Source organism: Camelus ferus, chromosome 1 (genome assembly GCF_009834535.1).
Source record: "Camelus ferus isolate YT-003-E chromosome 1, BCGSAC_Cfer_1.0, whole genome shotgun sequence".
Classification (NCBI taxonomy): Eukaryota; Metazoa; Chordata; class Mammalia; order Artiodactyla; family Camelidae; genus Camelus; species Camelus ferus.
This window is the reverse complement of record NC_045696.1, coordinates 51,275,523-51,291,945: the sequence shown is the minus strand read 5'-3', so window position 1 is coordinate 51,291,945 and position 16,423 is coordinate 51,275,523. Positions and strand designations below refer to the sequence as shown.

The 16,423-nt window shown below is 45.9% G+C and overlaps 2 protein-coding genes across 6 annotated transcripts in view; both read right to left on the bottom strand.

Annotated features, from left to right (window-relative positions):
- Positions 1–366: 366 nt before the first annotated feature.
- Positions 367–12,277, bottom strand: ZDHHC23 (zinc finger DHHC-type palmitoyltransferase 23). 5 transcript variants are annotated; one of them, XM_032479399.1, is made up of 5 exons: positions 11,857–12,277; positions 11,062–11,231; positions 8,404–9,114; positions 6,833–7,000; positions 367–4,982 (listed from the first exon to the last, which is right to left on the bottom strand). In XM_032479399.1, the coding sequence occupies exons 2-5, from the start codon at positions 11,202–11,204 to the stop codon at positions 4,715–4,717; spliced, it is 1,290 nt and encodes a 429-aa protein (XP_032335290.1). In that variant the 5' UTR covers positions 11,205–11,231; positions 11,857–12,277; the 3' UTR covers positions 367–4,714. The 5 variants fall into 5 exon arrangements, with proteins under 5 accessions (XP_032335290.1, XP_032335299.1, XP_032335276.1 ...); XM_032479408.1 differs by having other exon boundaries at positions 6,833–6,991; XM_032479385.1 differs by having other exon boundaries at positions 11,062–11,256; positions 11,857–11,983.
- Positions 12,278–12,880: 603 nt separating this feature from the next.
- The window catches only part of GRAMD1C (GRAM domain containing 1C), an 86,737-nt gene continuing 83,194 nt past the window's right edge, over positions 12,881–16,423 (bottom strand). Inside the window, 1 exon segment of the mRNA XM_032479356.1 lies at positions 12,881–14,572. Coding sequence (XP_032335247.1) covers positions 14,492–14,572 — 81 coding nt within the window. The 3' untranslated portion in view covers positions 12,881–14,491.

Here is a 16,423-nt window from a genome sequence, read left to right as displayed (position 1 = left end):
GCAGCCCACATTCTGATTGGGCCAGCGAGGACATTTTATCTACTTTTACAACCTTCTAAAGAGATGCAGGAAAATAACTTAGAAAATGACCTACTTAGTAAATAACTTAATAAATGACCTATGTTTCTTCCTGCACTATCTTAAAAGATATGGTTTAAAATGGTACTGCTAATGAAATGCCCAAGTAGGCAGTATTCCTGGCCTACAGAACTGGAACGGTAACCATGAGGAAAACAGTAGCTCAGGGGTAGGGACACTCTAAATCCATAGGATGGGGACATCCAGGTTGCCAAAGAGGCAGCCCAGCCCTAAAGCAGGCTTTTCTTAAAGCTGAAGAGTTCAGGAGACACACCAAGAAACATCAACTCTTTTCCTTAAAGAAAGCACTTTATTTTCCATTTAAACAACTTGGTCACAGTACATTATTTCACATAAATGGCAGTAATTTTTTAAATCTCCATTTAAAAGGCCTTGTGTCTGAGTCTGAGGTGATAAGAGGATACGATCACAAGTACAAAACAGTGCAAAATGTTCAGCCCACGGCCTCCAGAGCTGGCTTCGGAAATCCCGTTTAACGGTGCTGAGCCAGTTACATTAAATATGAACTCTAACACGGAATTTAACATTCCATAAATTTTCCTGGCTTTCCTTTAGTCTGTCAGACCCAGAAGTGTGATCAAATGAAAAGGCTCCGAAGCCCTAACAACTCAAACCATCACATCACTCAGACCACAGGACGACAAGCTGAGCCTGCCAGCTGTGTAACGTGGCATCTGGTCAGGGGCGTCGTCTGAAGAAACAGAGTTTTAGTTGCATCGATAACTGAAACAGACTAGCTCTAGTTTTAAAGCTCTGCTGTGAAAGAATGAATTTTCTAAAAGTGAAAGGCGCCATCAGGGAGGCTACAGTCGTAAAAAGTCACAAGCCCAGCTCAGCAATAGTCACAGCCTCTGAGGAAATCTGTCTCCGTGAACTATCCCGTCTTTGGCCTGCTGCTGCTGCTACTACAACGAAACACTTGGGGAAGTGGGGATAACTGTCCATTAGAAACAGGACTAAATGTAGCTGATTTTGCAGAAGAAGTTTATATGAATCACAACAGATATCCACAAGAACGTAACGAATTTTACTCTGCATTCAGTGAAGCACAGCTCACTCTCACCCCGCATCACCTTTGCAGTGTCTCAGACAAAATGGCACACCCGCCAAGCTGCTGCTGAGAAAACCAGATTCCAAATGGGCGCCTCAAACAAAAGTCTCCATTATGCATTTCTTCTTTGAGAAAATTCTTTTTAAAATGCAGTGTACCAAAATGTGGCTAAAATGAAGCTGTCAGTATAAACCTACCTAATTTAAAGAGATCCTTAAACCTCACAAAACATTAATTTTTCAACATCCTGGTTAAAGCTGTGCTTCTAGATACTCTTATTTTTGCTTCTATTAGTTGTTTTATAATAAAAAGCTGATGTCCTACCCAAAGGAAATAGTCTATTAAGCAGATGGTCACTATTACAGAGAACCTTACCAGCATTGTTTTCTGGCAGTGGAAGATTCTAGTATAGAAAATTTTCTCTTGCCAAAAATTTTAGAAATACCAAGGACTATTGCATAAGAGAAAGTTTGTAGCAGTCTTTCTGCTAGGCAGATGGTGCAGTGGAAGACAACATGACTTCATCCACCAAAGGAAGCCACCAGTACTTGGGAAGCAGAGACTGACAGTCTCGTAAACACAGACACACAGGTGCCTGACATGAGCAGCCCAGGGCCCTAAAACACACTTATGGCTTGACTTCAGCAGCATCAAGATACCTATCAAAGAGGCACTGTTAATGGTCAGTTCACTTCAGATGGGCCCAGCTGGAGCCACAAAGTACTCTTTGAGCATCATAACATTTCTAAATATTGAAGGATTTTCTCCCTTTGTGCAATCCTGATCCTTAACTATTTCAACCTCAAATCTTCCAAATGGACTCGTTTCTCTTCCCCAGGAATAGTACATGGCCTGAGAGTAATGTAAGTGGTCAGAATATAGTAGATCATTTACTGAACTCCACATCCAGTATGTTTATTAACAGAGGCTGAGGATGCGGGGTGAAAGGAGGGAACTCACTTGTTTGAAATATGTTGGGGGGTGCTGCTCCTATGGCCAAGACACTGCTGGTTATAGGTCTGGAGGGCAATTCCCCACGGCCACCACCACCCCATGTGTCTCTGGGACTCACTCATTCAGAGGCCTTGTCCTTTAAAAGGACAAAAATCCCTCTAACAGTTCCAGATCATACAAAGGCTTAAAAGTCCAGGAGCACCGACCAAGGAAGTCCCCGAGTCTACAGAAACAGCTCACAGATTGCCCCTTGTTTGCTGCTCCTTTTGGTACAAATACTTCAATAGGCTTTTACGTCTACAAACCCACTGAGCTTTTCAAAGGCTTGAGCTTTCTTCTGTAAGCTGCCAATCATGAAGTTCTCAAGGAACTTCAAACAAACACCTTAACTCCAAGTCAGAATAATATACAGGGAGTCCTCATCTGAGTGAGTTGCCCCATCCCGGTAACCCCGTTAGGGGTGGTGGTTATAAAAGTGGTATCATTCCTAATTCCGCCAAATGGCTGGTCTCCTGGGTGCTCTTCATCGTCAGCACACCACATTTTGATTGTTAAATATCTAGCAAGAGGCCAAAATTGCTGACTATATTAATTTGAATTTCATTATCAATCACTAGACAATCAGATTTGGCTATACATCTGGCACTCAAGAGACTACAAGCAGAGATTTCAGGCCATGTGTGCTGTCTTTGACATTACTGCCCTCTCTCTTATCTCAAACCTATATGGAAAGGAATTAGTTTTATCAGCTCCAATGTTAATTCCAAATGAATGCTTGATTCTGGGCCAGAGATAGGGCATCACCGTACAGTAAACCACAGACTCAGCTAACATCCCCACACGTGCTCTTTGGCTCATCCCTGTGGAATACAGAGCCTCTCGTTCGTTAAACAATCCGTCTCTGGGGAGACCAACGACAAGCTTGTATAGCGACGTGGTGCCTGGCTTAAGGACAGCCCTGATAAACGGCAGGGCTAGGGATGGTGCTGCAGAGGGTAGAGTCGTAGAAGTAGCAATATTTTTTCTCAACCTTTATAAACCTCTTGCTACAGCAGCATGCACAGAAAGACTGAAAAAGCTGGCAATATTTCCCCCATATTAAGCTATAAGCTAAGGCAAATGTAATGGCTCATGAATTCTTTGAGGTTCCAAAAAAACGTGCATGTACAGAACCAAATATTCCAAGAGGGTTTGCTCCCCATCTGAAACTGCCTCATCTTAATTCGGTGGTAGCACAGACCCACTCTAAATATTTAATCCTTTACACGTTTTTCCTTTTGAGTTATGATTAAAGAAACAAGTCAGAAAGAGCTAAGGAAGAACAGTAATCCATTAATTAGTGGAAACCATATATGCCCTGTTTCTTCTCTCCTAGTGAGATACTTGTATCTCGAGAAAGGTATATGAGAAGTCATGTGCAAGTTAAGTGGGAAGGCGTCCATCAGCCCCTCAAAGAAGAGTTCAGGCCAGAATAACGTGAACACCAGAAGGCTGGGTTTTGCTATATTACTGGTTAGCGCTATTACTGACAGTGTCTGAATTACTTACATGAACAAAAAAGTCAAGCCCTTGATATTAACCAGCCACCCTGCCCAGGAAAGAGTCAAATGTTCCCCACAGGAGTGTCTGTTCTCACCCAGCCATCGTCACAAGTGTGCTAGCACCTGACCAGGCAAAACAAGGAAAAGGAAAAAACACTGATGCCTAGTGGAGTTACTCAGAGTAAATCCAAACAGAATACATACAGAAGACATAAGATAAATGTAAGAACTCATCACCTAAACTCATGACCACTCACTGTACATTATACTAGCAATAATTATAATTATTATCAACTGTCCTTCCAAGATGAGACAACAGCGTAAATCCACCTGGTCATCTTCTACCCTCTTTGAGTAGTTAATGTCTAATACTTCAGAAACAGAAGTTCCCAGAACTGTACAACATGGTGTTTGGGGATTTTTTTTCACTGAAATGCTGAAAATGGATTACTCTAATAATATTGGCTTCAATGTTCTGGCCTACAAACATTTTTTCCAGTCTTAGGATTCTCCTAATAGTACTCACGCCTCTCTGGTGCTTTAGTCGTTTTTCAGTGCTTTCCACACACCTCATCCCTCACGTGACCCTCACGTAACCCCCCTACCCCCAGCCAGTCCGTGAGGTACCAGGGCAGGCATCAGAACCCCATGTGACAGATAAACCTGAGACTTGGGGAAGTGATTCGACTAAGGGTCACATGGCTATTAGGAATTGAAAGAGACTAGAACCACCCTAATGCAAAGCTCCCTCCCCCCTGCATACTAATGGATGGGAACTGCTTCTATCAATTTGTGCATCAGCAATCCACACCCTTTCAACTTCCGGTGACTGAGTTAGTTAATAAGGTGACTGGAAAGGAATGGCTCTACTTTTACTGCTTCGATATAAAAATCCCTTAAGTTGTGAAGTCAGAAAAATTAATTTCTTCCCAGTCCAGTGTCTAAACCTGAGCATGGCCCTAAATGCCTTTAAGAAACTGGGGATAAACGCGAGCATCCTGCATGTACTGAAGTGCACGATGCAAGGGAGCAGAGCAGGGAGCCACCCCGGAGCCGCACGGAAGGCACTTCAGACAATGTCCTCAGCAGGGTGGTGGAAGGGGTGTGTGCCCAGGGTGGAGAACTGGTGCCAGTTCCGCAGGAAGCCCCGACTGTACTGGCCTGTGTCCACGACGAGCCCGCAGAGCAGCCGGCGCCCCGTCTTCTGCCGAAGGGCCTGCTGCACTTCCCTCTCGGTCACATTGTAGCTGATGTTTATCAGCTGGATCAGGAAGATGTAGGCCATGCCCGCTGTGATGATCACAGAGTACCACACGCAGGTGAAGCACAGAGCCGAGCTAAGAGCGGGAAGAGGCGGGTCAGGGCTGCCCACTTCACAGGCAGGGAGCTGTCCCCGTTGTGACATTGCACACATGCAGGACTTACTCCTAAGGCCTCTGGCGCCTTCCCCTCACCCCAACTGGAAGATACTTTTCTATCCCCGCAACACCAACAGCCTGCTTAACTCAAGACTGCTAACATGCTCTGTTTTATAATTATTGGGGACTCTCTTTCTAGTAGGTGATACTAACAACGACTGTTTGCATTTTGCATCCCCCACACACCCAACAAAGTGCCTGCCATCACAGCATTCAAAATGTGTTTGTTAAGTGAATAATCCCTCAATTATTCTTAACTCAGAAGAAAAGGCAGGCACCATGAGATTGCTATAAACGTCCTCAAGGAAGCTGGGAGTGCGAACCCAGGAACAGCGCGGAGCCGCACATCTCCATTCTTTTCGGTGCGATGCTGGTGGACGCAGGTAGGACCACTGCCCGCACCAGCTGCCCTCCTCTCGGCGGCTCTGGAGGAGCCCCTGCCCAGTTCAAATCCTGCTTCCTAAACCCACACAGGATCACACGGGACAAGAAAGTCCGCCAGCTTATTAATAAGACGGTGAGAGGCTGCCTGTTCCTGTCCGCCAATTGATTATTTTCAGTGTTTGTAAATGAGATAGCAGAAAATAAATTCAGAGTCCTCACTTGTTAAGCTGAAAGGGACCTCAGAGATGATTAAACCACCACAGTTAAGGCCCCACAAGGAGACACGAATTGCCTGCCAACAGCAGTGAGAGCCAGTGGCAAGACTACGTTCCTCATTTCGTTTACGTGGCCCACAGAAAGTCTAGAAAACTCGTGCTTACAAACAGACACGCTCTGCTCTAGGACACTTATCACAACCCACTAAGAGTAGTTACTTAAGTATTTTACAACCTGTGAGACTCAGCACCGAGGAGAAAGGACCTTAACCTCAGGAGGAGGGCCCATCTATTCCAGTGCCAAGAATGTCTAGATCTTTAATGGTGACTCGTAAAAAGAAGTGCCTGCACTGAAAACAGTGAGAAGAAAGTAAAAGACCTTGGGGGCAGAGCTGCCCCAGCTCAGACAGGGGACCAGAGCCCCACAGGGCACCCATGTCAGGAAACTGCTGGAGGGGGTGAAACAAAGAACATAGGTGGGGGGGGGGCTGTGGCTTTAGGGGAGGGGGAGGCTGGGCCAAAGCTAAAAAATTCCAGCTTCTGCTAAAGCACGGAGATCTTCACGCTATATAAATGTGCCCCAACCTAAACACACTGAAGGAAATTTTGACCTAGATACCACAGTAATCATGAGTGGTGATTTTTAAAAAAAAAAAGTAGAACAGGAGAAACCAATGGAGGTTAAATAGAAAAGAAAGGTCACAGAGATTGTGAGCACTTCACAAAAGCGTCAGAAGCAGTAAATCAAGATTGGGCTAAAAAGCACCAGGAAGCAGCAGTCAAGTGAGGAGTTCCCTGATATTCATGACAAAAGAGACCCTGTACAACACAGAGACTGGACACTGCTACTTCAGTTATCATCTCAGGTCCGCCGTCACTACCTCGGGCATGCCAGGGGTCATTTGACTCTGCAGACCCTGAGTCAGTCTCGTCCTATGTGGAGAGCACTAGTTCCTCACTTTCTAAGGTCAACATTCCTTCTGACATCCCCCTAGAAAAATGCTCATGTCCGCCACACAACGGTGCTGGCAATTTCAGGGATACCCAGCATCCCAGAGCTGCTCTGTTCTGGGTGAAAACGCCCCACCTAGCAGCAAATCACAGCCCTGTACTTCACGGCAAATCCACTCCCTCCTTCGGGGGCCCCTGTGCATGGTATCCATGTCTCACCTGTAATTTGCATAAACTCCAGGGCAATAGAAGAGAGCTGTGAAGACACTTCTGTCTCTACAAATGGTGTCCAAGGTCAGTGTTATCCCATACATCGAGGTGAGCAGGAAGATCAAAAGGGCAAGTATAAATGCTTGATGATTTGATTCTCCGACACAGCTATTTATCCTCAAAACAGCACAGGGGGGAGAAAAGCAAACATGTTTTAAGAAGTTCTCTGTATAATTCACTTATAAACAAGAAAGCTTTTAAAACAGGGATAATGTGAATTTCAGTTATTAAAAAGTAAGTTTTCTTGTTTTTCAATTTTAGGGAATTAAAAACCTGTCTGCTGAGAGATACAGTCTTCTATTCTCTGCTCTTTGCAGAGGGAAATCTATCATTAGTTAAAGGACAAGCACAGGACGCCCCAGTGGGCAGAGACCAGCTCACAGTTGAGGCTGTCAGGCCCTCTGCAAACCAGCACTTGTAAACGGGCCCCCACCACCACCACCATCCCGCATGCACACAAACACAGGCACACACAGGCAACTCATGAGGATAAATGAAGACAGAGACGAGGAAAACCTAAGAATGAAAACACCTGTTTACTCCTAAAGACAAAGCCCCAGAAAAGAGCTGTCCCTGGGTCCTGTGCCCTCCTGGCTGTCTGCACCCTTACCCTGCCCCACATCCCTTTCTGAGGAGACCAGAATCCTAGACATAAAAAGCATAATTCACTGACCACAAACACCTCAAGAGTGATAAAGTTGCAAACAGCTACTTAAAGCATTCACATCTGAATTAATCACACCCCTTTAAGATTGATGCAGTTGGGGGAATGGTATAGCTCAGTGGTAGAATGTGTGTTTGGCAAGCATGAGGTCCTGGGTTCAATCCCCAGTACCTCCATTAAAATAAATAAATAAACCTAATTACCTCCTCACTTCTCCCTCAACAAAAATAAAAAACAAATGGCATGATTTGTGCAGTAAAGCTACAACATTTTCTTTAAAAGTTGTACTGCACATCTTAGGGGCATCACGTGTCCTTATCTGTCACTGGCCAGCAGGGAGGTACCAAAAAAGCCCAGCTCTCCACAAATAACCAAATAGGGACTTATCCGGCAAGGCCTTCACTCAATAAGGTAGACTAGAAATCCCTGGTAGCATCAAAATGATGAGGGATGTATACATCGTCAGAGGACAAGAGTCACTTAAAAATACAGGAAAACACTTCCTTGATCTCTGTGAGCACGGGGACATACACCTATACCAATTCCGAAAAACAATTTGTAAAACAAATCTTTCAACTGTAGATACTCCTCTCAGAAAGGAGAAGAAAAACGAGGGGCAGCTCAAAAGAGAAAGCAAAAGGGGGAAAAAAAACCTCAGGAAATGACTGAAAAGAACTAAATTTGTGAAACTTGAAAAACTGATGACTAAGTGGGAACATCAGAACAGCCCACAAATATCCGCAAGGTGTAAAGCTGGGAAGGAGAGAGACTTGAGGACGGCACAAAGGGAGATCAAGCCCGGCCAGAATCTCATGTGAATGTACCCTCCGCAAGCCTCCAGATTTCTCCAACATACCAGACACAGTGGTGATCCATCCTCTTCACACAGACGCCGCAGATCCGGCAGTGCCACGCCCGGGCCGGCCGCACCAGCTGGCACCTGGCACACCAGTCCTCCTTCACCTTGGTGGGGCTGCCAGCCGCCGTCCTGCAGGAACCCTTGGCCTCGTCCTTGGGCGTGCGGTTGTTGAGACCGCCCGACAGATCCGCACCAGGGAACCCTTTGGTCTTGTCCGGCCCTTTTCTGATCAGGCACTCAGTCTGGCTGCCGCTTGGAGACCTGTCATTGCTCGCTGGGTTTCTGAGGTAGCCTGGATTGCCCTTGGCTCTGTACAAGGCGAGGAGTATCAGAAATAACCCGCAGGTCAGGAGAGCCAGCCGGGTGGGCCCCACACGCCCTTTGGGGACCACTTCCTGCAGGAAGACGTAGTACATGTAGCCCAGAGAGAAGAGTCCGAGGCTCAGGAAAAACAGAGTCTGTTCTTTCCTTCTGTGAGTGAGGTAGTAGTACCACAGAGCCAGCACAGGGAGGGAGGTCAAAACCACCACCCCCAGGAGGAAGTGCCAGGAAGCCACGCGGAGGAAGACAGGCAGCAGGAAGAGTGGGGGGAGGATGCTAATGTTAACTTTTCTGGCTCCCCTGAGCCAAGGAATTCGGAGGCGGTCAGAGATCGTATCCATGATTCTTTCACAGGTCTCTGGCCCCACGGACTTACATGTGATCCATCTATTCAGAAAGAGCACAGAGAGAAGGCGCTTCACATGGGTTTGCTGAATTAAAAACCACTCAACACTGTAGGCCAAACAGCAGATAACTGATAAAGGAGCCAAAGGCCAAGCATTCTACCTCCTTACTACTAACCATGAGTTTTTCAGATTCATGTATCACTTTCTAATATGAATGAGAAAATAATGCTTAGGTATTTAACAGTTAAAACCACTTCTCCATGAAACAAATACATAGGAATACATACATAGTCCATACAAGCACTGTTCAGACTCGGGTGGGTGTAGAGACATAAAAATCCCAAATTTACAATCTAGCTGTGAAAACAACACAGGAATTCAAGAAATGTTAGATAAGTGACAGCAGCAAAATTGCCCAATGAACTATTACATTCAGACAGTGTGCTTGGAGGAGAGGAAACACTTCTGGGTAGAGTCATCAGAGGCGTGGGGAAGGTGGGATCTGTGCTCGATTTTGACTGCCAGCCAGTTATCTATACAGGTGGAGAGGGGGCAGGGAGGCGTTCCAGTGGAGAGAGGTGTGTGCAGCTCAAAACCTGTCCTGGGCCCAGGGAGCAAACCAGTTCCGTAGGGCACAGGTCTACATAAGGAAGAGTCGAATGAGCGAGCTTGGTGACAGGTGGTACTGACTTTTTTGCACACTTGGGCTAGCAGGGAAAGGAACAGTTTAAGGAATGATAACGTTGATTTTAGAAATTTAGAACTTTAAAAAATAGGGCTAGACTTGGATGTGAATGGAAGACATATAGAACACAGGGTCTGTGGAAATTCTGGAAGCTTATCTCCAGAGAAGGGTATGGAGAGAAGAGAACTCAGGGACAGCTAAGGACTCAAGGGCTGGGAGGGAGGAAGAGCCAGGTTAATGGAAGAGCTGCAGACTTGAGTGATAGAGATTATGGAAAAGGCATTATTTCTGCATTTAGAGCAAAGTGCTCCATTTTTTCAGTATGGATTTCAGACTAAGTTTAAAGAACCCATGTTTAAAGACACCCGTAAGAAAGACAATAGACACTGTTAAGGAAGAATCACAAAGGGATTATGGGTACTAGACTACAGAAGTCTACAAGAATGTTTCTCATGGCGAGATTAACCCACTAAGCTCTAAGTCAGCGATTTGCCATTGCAATGATTTTTTTCAACCAGAAGTAATTATTAATGGGGAAAGCAAGTTTCCCCCATTCTTTTTCTCCCCACATTATGCTTTCCATGTGATAAAAAGTTTTAAATATATAATTATCTAGAAGATGGATAAAAACCAGATTATTACCATTTGGTACAAAGTTTTTTCAGAGATGTTAAAAAATTACCTTTTTGGATAGCAATTTCCAACACGAGATAATGGAGAAAATAAGAGCCAAATACGATAGGATCAATCAAGACAGTATTGCTGCTCATGTTGAAAACAGCCAGTCCAGGGGAGGGACATGCCTTCTGGTTGCACTTCCTCCCCAGAAACAAGGAGTGAGACTGATTCCAACAGCATGAAAATGATCTTTAAACCCTCAAGGCCTTTTTCGGCCAAGTGCAATCTGGGCCCAAGGTGTCAGTCTCTGAATGCAGAGAACACTGAGAATGTAGGAACTTTCCAGTACTAATGTGTTCATTTTAAACTTACAGATTCTGTTGGCCTGCATTTTTCATACATTTATCTTGTCTACTGTCCCTTTATCCGCCCATTCTCTCCATCATCTTCTCCCTTTAAATGAAAACTAATAATGTCTTAGTAAACTGAGCTGAACAATACTCAGAGCACTACTGAGTGATAATGTATCTTTTAAAAATTCTCACACTTGACACTCTCAACTGTAGATAACTGGAAACAGGATGAAGAGCAAATTCCAATGCTGCGGATGGCCAAGCCGAAAGTATACGCGGTAGTTCTCAAAAGGGCCAGTGGGGTCAGCATCAAGAAACACTCTGCTCTTACCTATCACACCCTTCATCGAGATCTTGGCAATCACACAAACAAGCAGCCACGTGGTTCTTTTCCCCATTTCGATCTATGTACTCGCAGCAGCACAGGGGCTCCAATTCAGGTTCTTCCGCTTTGTTTTTCTTCACCGGCTTCATGCTGCCCCTCTCGGTCGTGATTTCCACCTGTCACCGTGAGGCATAAGAGGCCCTCAGAAGGTAAAGGTGGAAAGAACACAACTCACATCTTGTAAACCCATCCACGCCTCTCTCTGATTAACCGCCAATGCCTGAGAAATAAAAAATGAGAAGAGGGGGATGGGGGACCCCCTTTTCATCAGGCTTTTCTGGCTCGACCTGTCGAGACAGACAGCTCTAGGGCTTTAGGGGCTCCAAGCTGCCTTCACCGCGGGGTCCCCACCCAGAACAGGCGCTGTCTGGGCACCAGCCGTTCCCATAGCGACAGCCGACTACGCGGCCCGGGACAGCCGGGGCGCGGGTGGTTGCGCTCACCTGCGGGTGCGGGCTAGGGAGGGCCGAGCGGTCCCCGCCCGCAGCCTAGGCGTGGGTGGAAACACCGTCAGGGACGCGGGCAGAGACAAAGCGTGCACCCGCTGGAGCCGGCGAACGTCCCCGGCTGCTGGGGCCGGCGACCCGGCTCCGGAGAGGCCACCAGGCGCCCGGGGTCGCCGTCCAACCCGACTTCTCCGTAGCGAGCTGGGCGCGCCTCTCCCGCCCCCGCCAAACGTGAGGACGTGGGCGGGCCGTGAACACCGCCCCGCCCGAAGAATGACCTTGAGAGGGAAGTTACCTGCGCTCCGGGGCCAAGGTGAGGCTGAAGCCAAGGAAGCCAAGGCGGAGGGAAGAAGGGTCGGCTCCTCCGGAGGCGCGGACACGTTTCCCGGTGTCTGCTCCGCGGGGCGTGATGGCTGGAGTCTCCGGGCCTCCGGCTCCACTCCGCCGCGCCCTCGCCGCCGCCGCCGCCGCCCACCTGTGACCACAGCCGGCCGCCGCCGCCGCCGCCGCCGGGGCGGTGCGCCCGCCTCCCCGTGGCGTCCGCGCCGACCCCCAGCCCGCAGGGCTCCGCGCGGCAGGTCGGCGCGCTTCCGGGTGCCCCGCCCCCGGCGCCGGGGATCCCCGCCCGCCCGCTCGCACGTGCAGAGCCCGCCGGCGAGGCCCCTCCCCGGCCCGCGGCCCTGACGCCTGGAGGAGCGGTAGAGCGCAGAACGCGCTCCCGGGAGTGGGCCCCGGAGGCGGGGCGCAGGGCTGGCCCCGCACCTCCGCCCCGCCCTTCCCCAGGGGTGGCCGCCCGGACCCCGCCCGCCCCGCCGGTGCCCGCTGGCGGCGCGTGGGCGGGGCAGCCTCCAAAGGCTTCGGGTCCGGGAAGGCGCCGGGACGGAAATGCGGGAAACCCTGGAACCCGGAGGGTTTCCTAAGTACGTGAGACCCGTGGGTCGGTTTGCCTTCATTCAGACGCCAGCAACAGGCGTTGGGGGAGAGCTCCATTGCAAAATATTACCGCCGTACCGCCCCCAAATTCGCTACCTTTTTCTTAAAGGCCCATCACTGTCCCTGATCTGTTAATTACCCAACTTGTTCTTTTTCATGATTTCTGGCGAGCAGTCGCTACACTGGACCAGCAGGCCTATCTGGTACTTTAGTTCCAGCAGGCTGCATATTTGAAACGAAACTGCCCTAAGAGAAGAGTCCTAAGAGTCCTCTTGGGATTTTATTTTTACACATTTTTAAAAAGAGTGTAGGCCCATGTATATGTTTTCACTAAAATAGGCCTTCTAGATTTGGGAGGGTTTAACAGAAAAAGAAGAAAAACAACCTAGAGATTTTGAGTTTTATTGATGTCTAATTTACATAGGCTCAAATACAATTAATTGAATTCTGCATACATATTTAGTCATAATTTATAAAGCGACTTACTTTGGTAATTTTCTTTGAGGTATTTTATGAAGTACAAGTTTTAAAGAAACATCACAAAAATATGCAGCTTGTCACTGATCATTTCTGTGAATTTAACAGAGAACAAGATCTCAAGTTGACAATCCACTCTTGCTCACAGCCACACACTTCATAAATCCTTACCAAAAAAACTTTCAGGTAGGTACACTGGCACCCCAAGGTGAGTTAATTGGGATTCAGCTAGAGAAACCCATTTCCCTCTAATCCAGTCAATATTTTCATTCTCTACCCACATCTCAAAAATGACTTTAGCAATCCATGTACTTTGGGTGACTCTGGGCAAAAAAAACAATATTTAGCCAAAGGCAATTGTTATTCAAACAGTGAGAATATATACAAATTATTCTGCATTCTCCTTCTCTTGTTCCAGCAACATCACTTGACTTGAAACACATATGCCTAAAAAGTTTAATGAAAGCTAATGTATGACTTACAACTCGTCAGTGCACTTGTATTGGGAGATGATGCCCCTCAAAGTCTTTATCAAAGTGCTAATGTTTGTGTCTGGCTTATAACTTACTGACTAAAGCCACACACATGAATGAGTAAATGAAGCCTTACGTGGCTACTTAAAAGTAATCCACAAATTATTTTCAACCAGACAGCTCATTTCCACTGTGAAAGTTTGCTAAGCTGAAGCCAAGCTTAGTTCAAGTATTCATTTGATCTGTCACTAAATGCCCAGATTTTAACATAATCTTCTGGTTTCTAAAACTCAGAGCATGGTTCTTCGTTCTGAGAGTTGGTATCCAACATGTTCCCTTTTCCAGAATTGACTCTTCTGCCATTTGAGGTATGAAGAGGCAAGATAATCTCATCTTTGATAGCTAACGGAAGAAGAAACAGTTATTTCTTTCAGAGAGATACAACATGGCTTGAAGAATCTTTCAGATCATAATCAACATGCAGATTCAAAGGGTCTGACTACTGAATTTGCATGATACATAAATGAAGACATTGCAGTATTTACAGTACACAAACCTCTGAACATTATATGCCTGAAAACTGATCCTTCAAAGTTAGTAATGATTTAAGAGATTTCTTCTTATATTGTCTTCTTTATCCTCTCCAATGTATCTCAACTGTGAGAGCAGCCTATTGGATGCATACTGGTTCTGTGCTAACAGATAAACATAAAGCATCAAACTTCAAACCTCACTGTGAAAACGAGGCCGTACAGCTCAGTTCAGAATCTCTTTTTCTTTTTGTGTCGCAGAAATTCAAATCCCCAAATATTTCACACTTCACTGGAGAAATTCACAGCTTAGAATTACGTATAATGAAAGGATGGTTTCTTAAGGCCATCAGAGACTAATTCTCAAATGTTATTAAAAAGAACGTTCATATTAATATGAATAAGGAGAAAATACGGAAATATTCCTATGACGATTGAAATCCTTCATCCTCTGGTTTCCTTCAAGATGTTTTCTTTTGGTTCCAGGTAGGTCCTACAATTTCAGTCCTTAAGATCACTAGCTTTTGACAACCAGGCCAGTCTTGTTCTTATTTAGTAGCTCAAAGGTTCTCTGAAGCATAATGAGTGAGCTCTTCAACTGCAAAGATAATTTTCAAAATCAGATTGTTGAAATGTTTTGATTATTTGTATGCCAGGAGTTTACATTTAATAGAACCTTGTTTTTACTGGTGCCCAAACAAAAGACTGACTGATTCCTTAGGGTATCTGTCGTAGGACTGCTGCAGTTCCTCCCACGTGCCCTAGCACTGCCCGTCTTCCTACAGCGTACTGCTGTGTGCGCCACCTCCCAGTAGGTCTATTCATCAAATTCTCCACGGTGAAGGGTTTGTTTTCTTAAATGATTTCTGAAGCTGCAGTGGTCTCCTCACTAGCCCCTAAACAACTCAAGTTCCACGTCCCTTCCTTTATTTGTTCTTAGGCTCATGTTTGTCTTCACCTCTCTAAAACTTACTGTACCCCCTGTTTCCATGTAGTTTTCCCTAATCGTTCTGCCTCTAACCTCCCAAAGCATTACTACTTACTTTGACACTTAATTTTATACTTGTTCAACAGTCTTTAACAATACATATAGGTATCTGATTTCTCTAGTAAAACTGTAGGCAACTTGAGAGCAAGAATTAGGTCTTATTCTTTTTTTGTGTTCATTCGTCCAGTCATTCATTCAACAAATATCCTTTGCTTGCCTGTGATATGCTGGGCACCGTGCTAAGCACTGGGTATATACAACGGTGAACCAAATAGGCACTGTCTCTGCCTTCACGGGACTTGCAGACTAGTGAGGGAAACAGAACTAAAGCAAATAATCGCGTATGTATATGTGTTTTTACACACTGTATTAAGTTTTTGACTTGAACAACTGGAGGGTGATAGTATCATTTTCTGAGATTAGGTCAACTAGAGGAGAAATGGGCTCGATTCAGGATGAAAACTGAGTTCTGTTTTGGATACGATTAGTTTGAGATGCCTGGTTAGCATCCAAGCAAAGATGCCAAGTTGGCAAGCTGCTGTCTGAGTCTGGTGCTCAGGGAAGAGGTCAGGGTGAGAGAGATGCTTTGGGAGCCATTGACACATGTGGTTTTCCAAGTTAGGGGAGTGGCTGAGATCACCTAAAGGGCAGCAGAGGAGAAGGGAAACCAATCTAAGGCAGAGCCTGGAGCACTGGGTCAGGACAAGGTCAGGTAGAGGAGATGGCTGTAACCAGCAAAAAGCAATTTAACATCGTGCTAAGTGAAAGAAGCCAGGCATGAAAGACCATATATTATATGGTCCTATTTATATGAAATGTCCAGATAGGCAAACCCACAGAAAGAGAAAGTAGATTAGTGATCACCAGGAGCAGAGAGAGTGAGGGATGGGAGTGACCTGCTCATGGATACAGGGTTTCTTTTAGGGGTGATAAAAATGCTCTGGACTTAGATAGTGATGATGGTTGCACAACTTCATGAATATACTAAAAATTCTTTAAAAGGTGAATTTATAGTATGTGAATTATATCACAATAAAGCTGGGGGTTTTTCCATAGTTCTAAAGAAGGCAAGATTAGATACATTTCAAAAAAGGAATGATCAGCTCTGTCAAATGCTGGCACTGTAAGATGAAAACTAAAAAAAGGTACATTAACTTTAAAAGCCAGAGGTCACTGGGGAACTTAGCTTGTGCAGTATCAGCAGAAGGTATAGGGGAACAAGTCCTGGCAGGAGTGGGCTGAAGACTGAGTGAGTGGATGAAATACATGCATCCAATTTTGCTCCCTCCTGAAACCCCACCAAGAGCACAGCAAAGGGATTTTTTTAAGGCATAAATCCACAAGGACGGGAAAAACAGAAAAGGTAACAATAGTAACACAACTTTGGAAACTGGAAAGCAGACAGGTGACTTAGCAGCCCTGAAAACTGCTGAATCCTAAGCTAACAGTACAGAAAGCTGA

Excerpts from the sequence above, each read along its gene's own strand:
- ZDHHC23 (XM_032479399.1), bottom strand. The coding sequence starts at position 11,204 with ATGAAGCCGGTGAAGAAAAACAAAGCGGAAGAACCTGAATTGGAGCCC. Across the intron at positions 9,115-11,061 it reads CTCGATGAAGGGTGTGATAG|ATGGATCACATGTAAGTCCG; the intron begins GTAAGAGCAGAG and ends CTTTCTGAATAG. Across the intron at positions 7,001-8,403 it reads ATGGATCACCACTGTGTCTG|GATAAATAGCTGTGTCGGAG; the intron begins GTATGTTGGAGA and ends TGCTGTTTTGAG.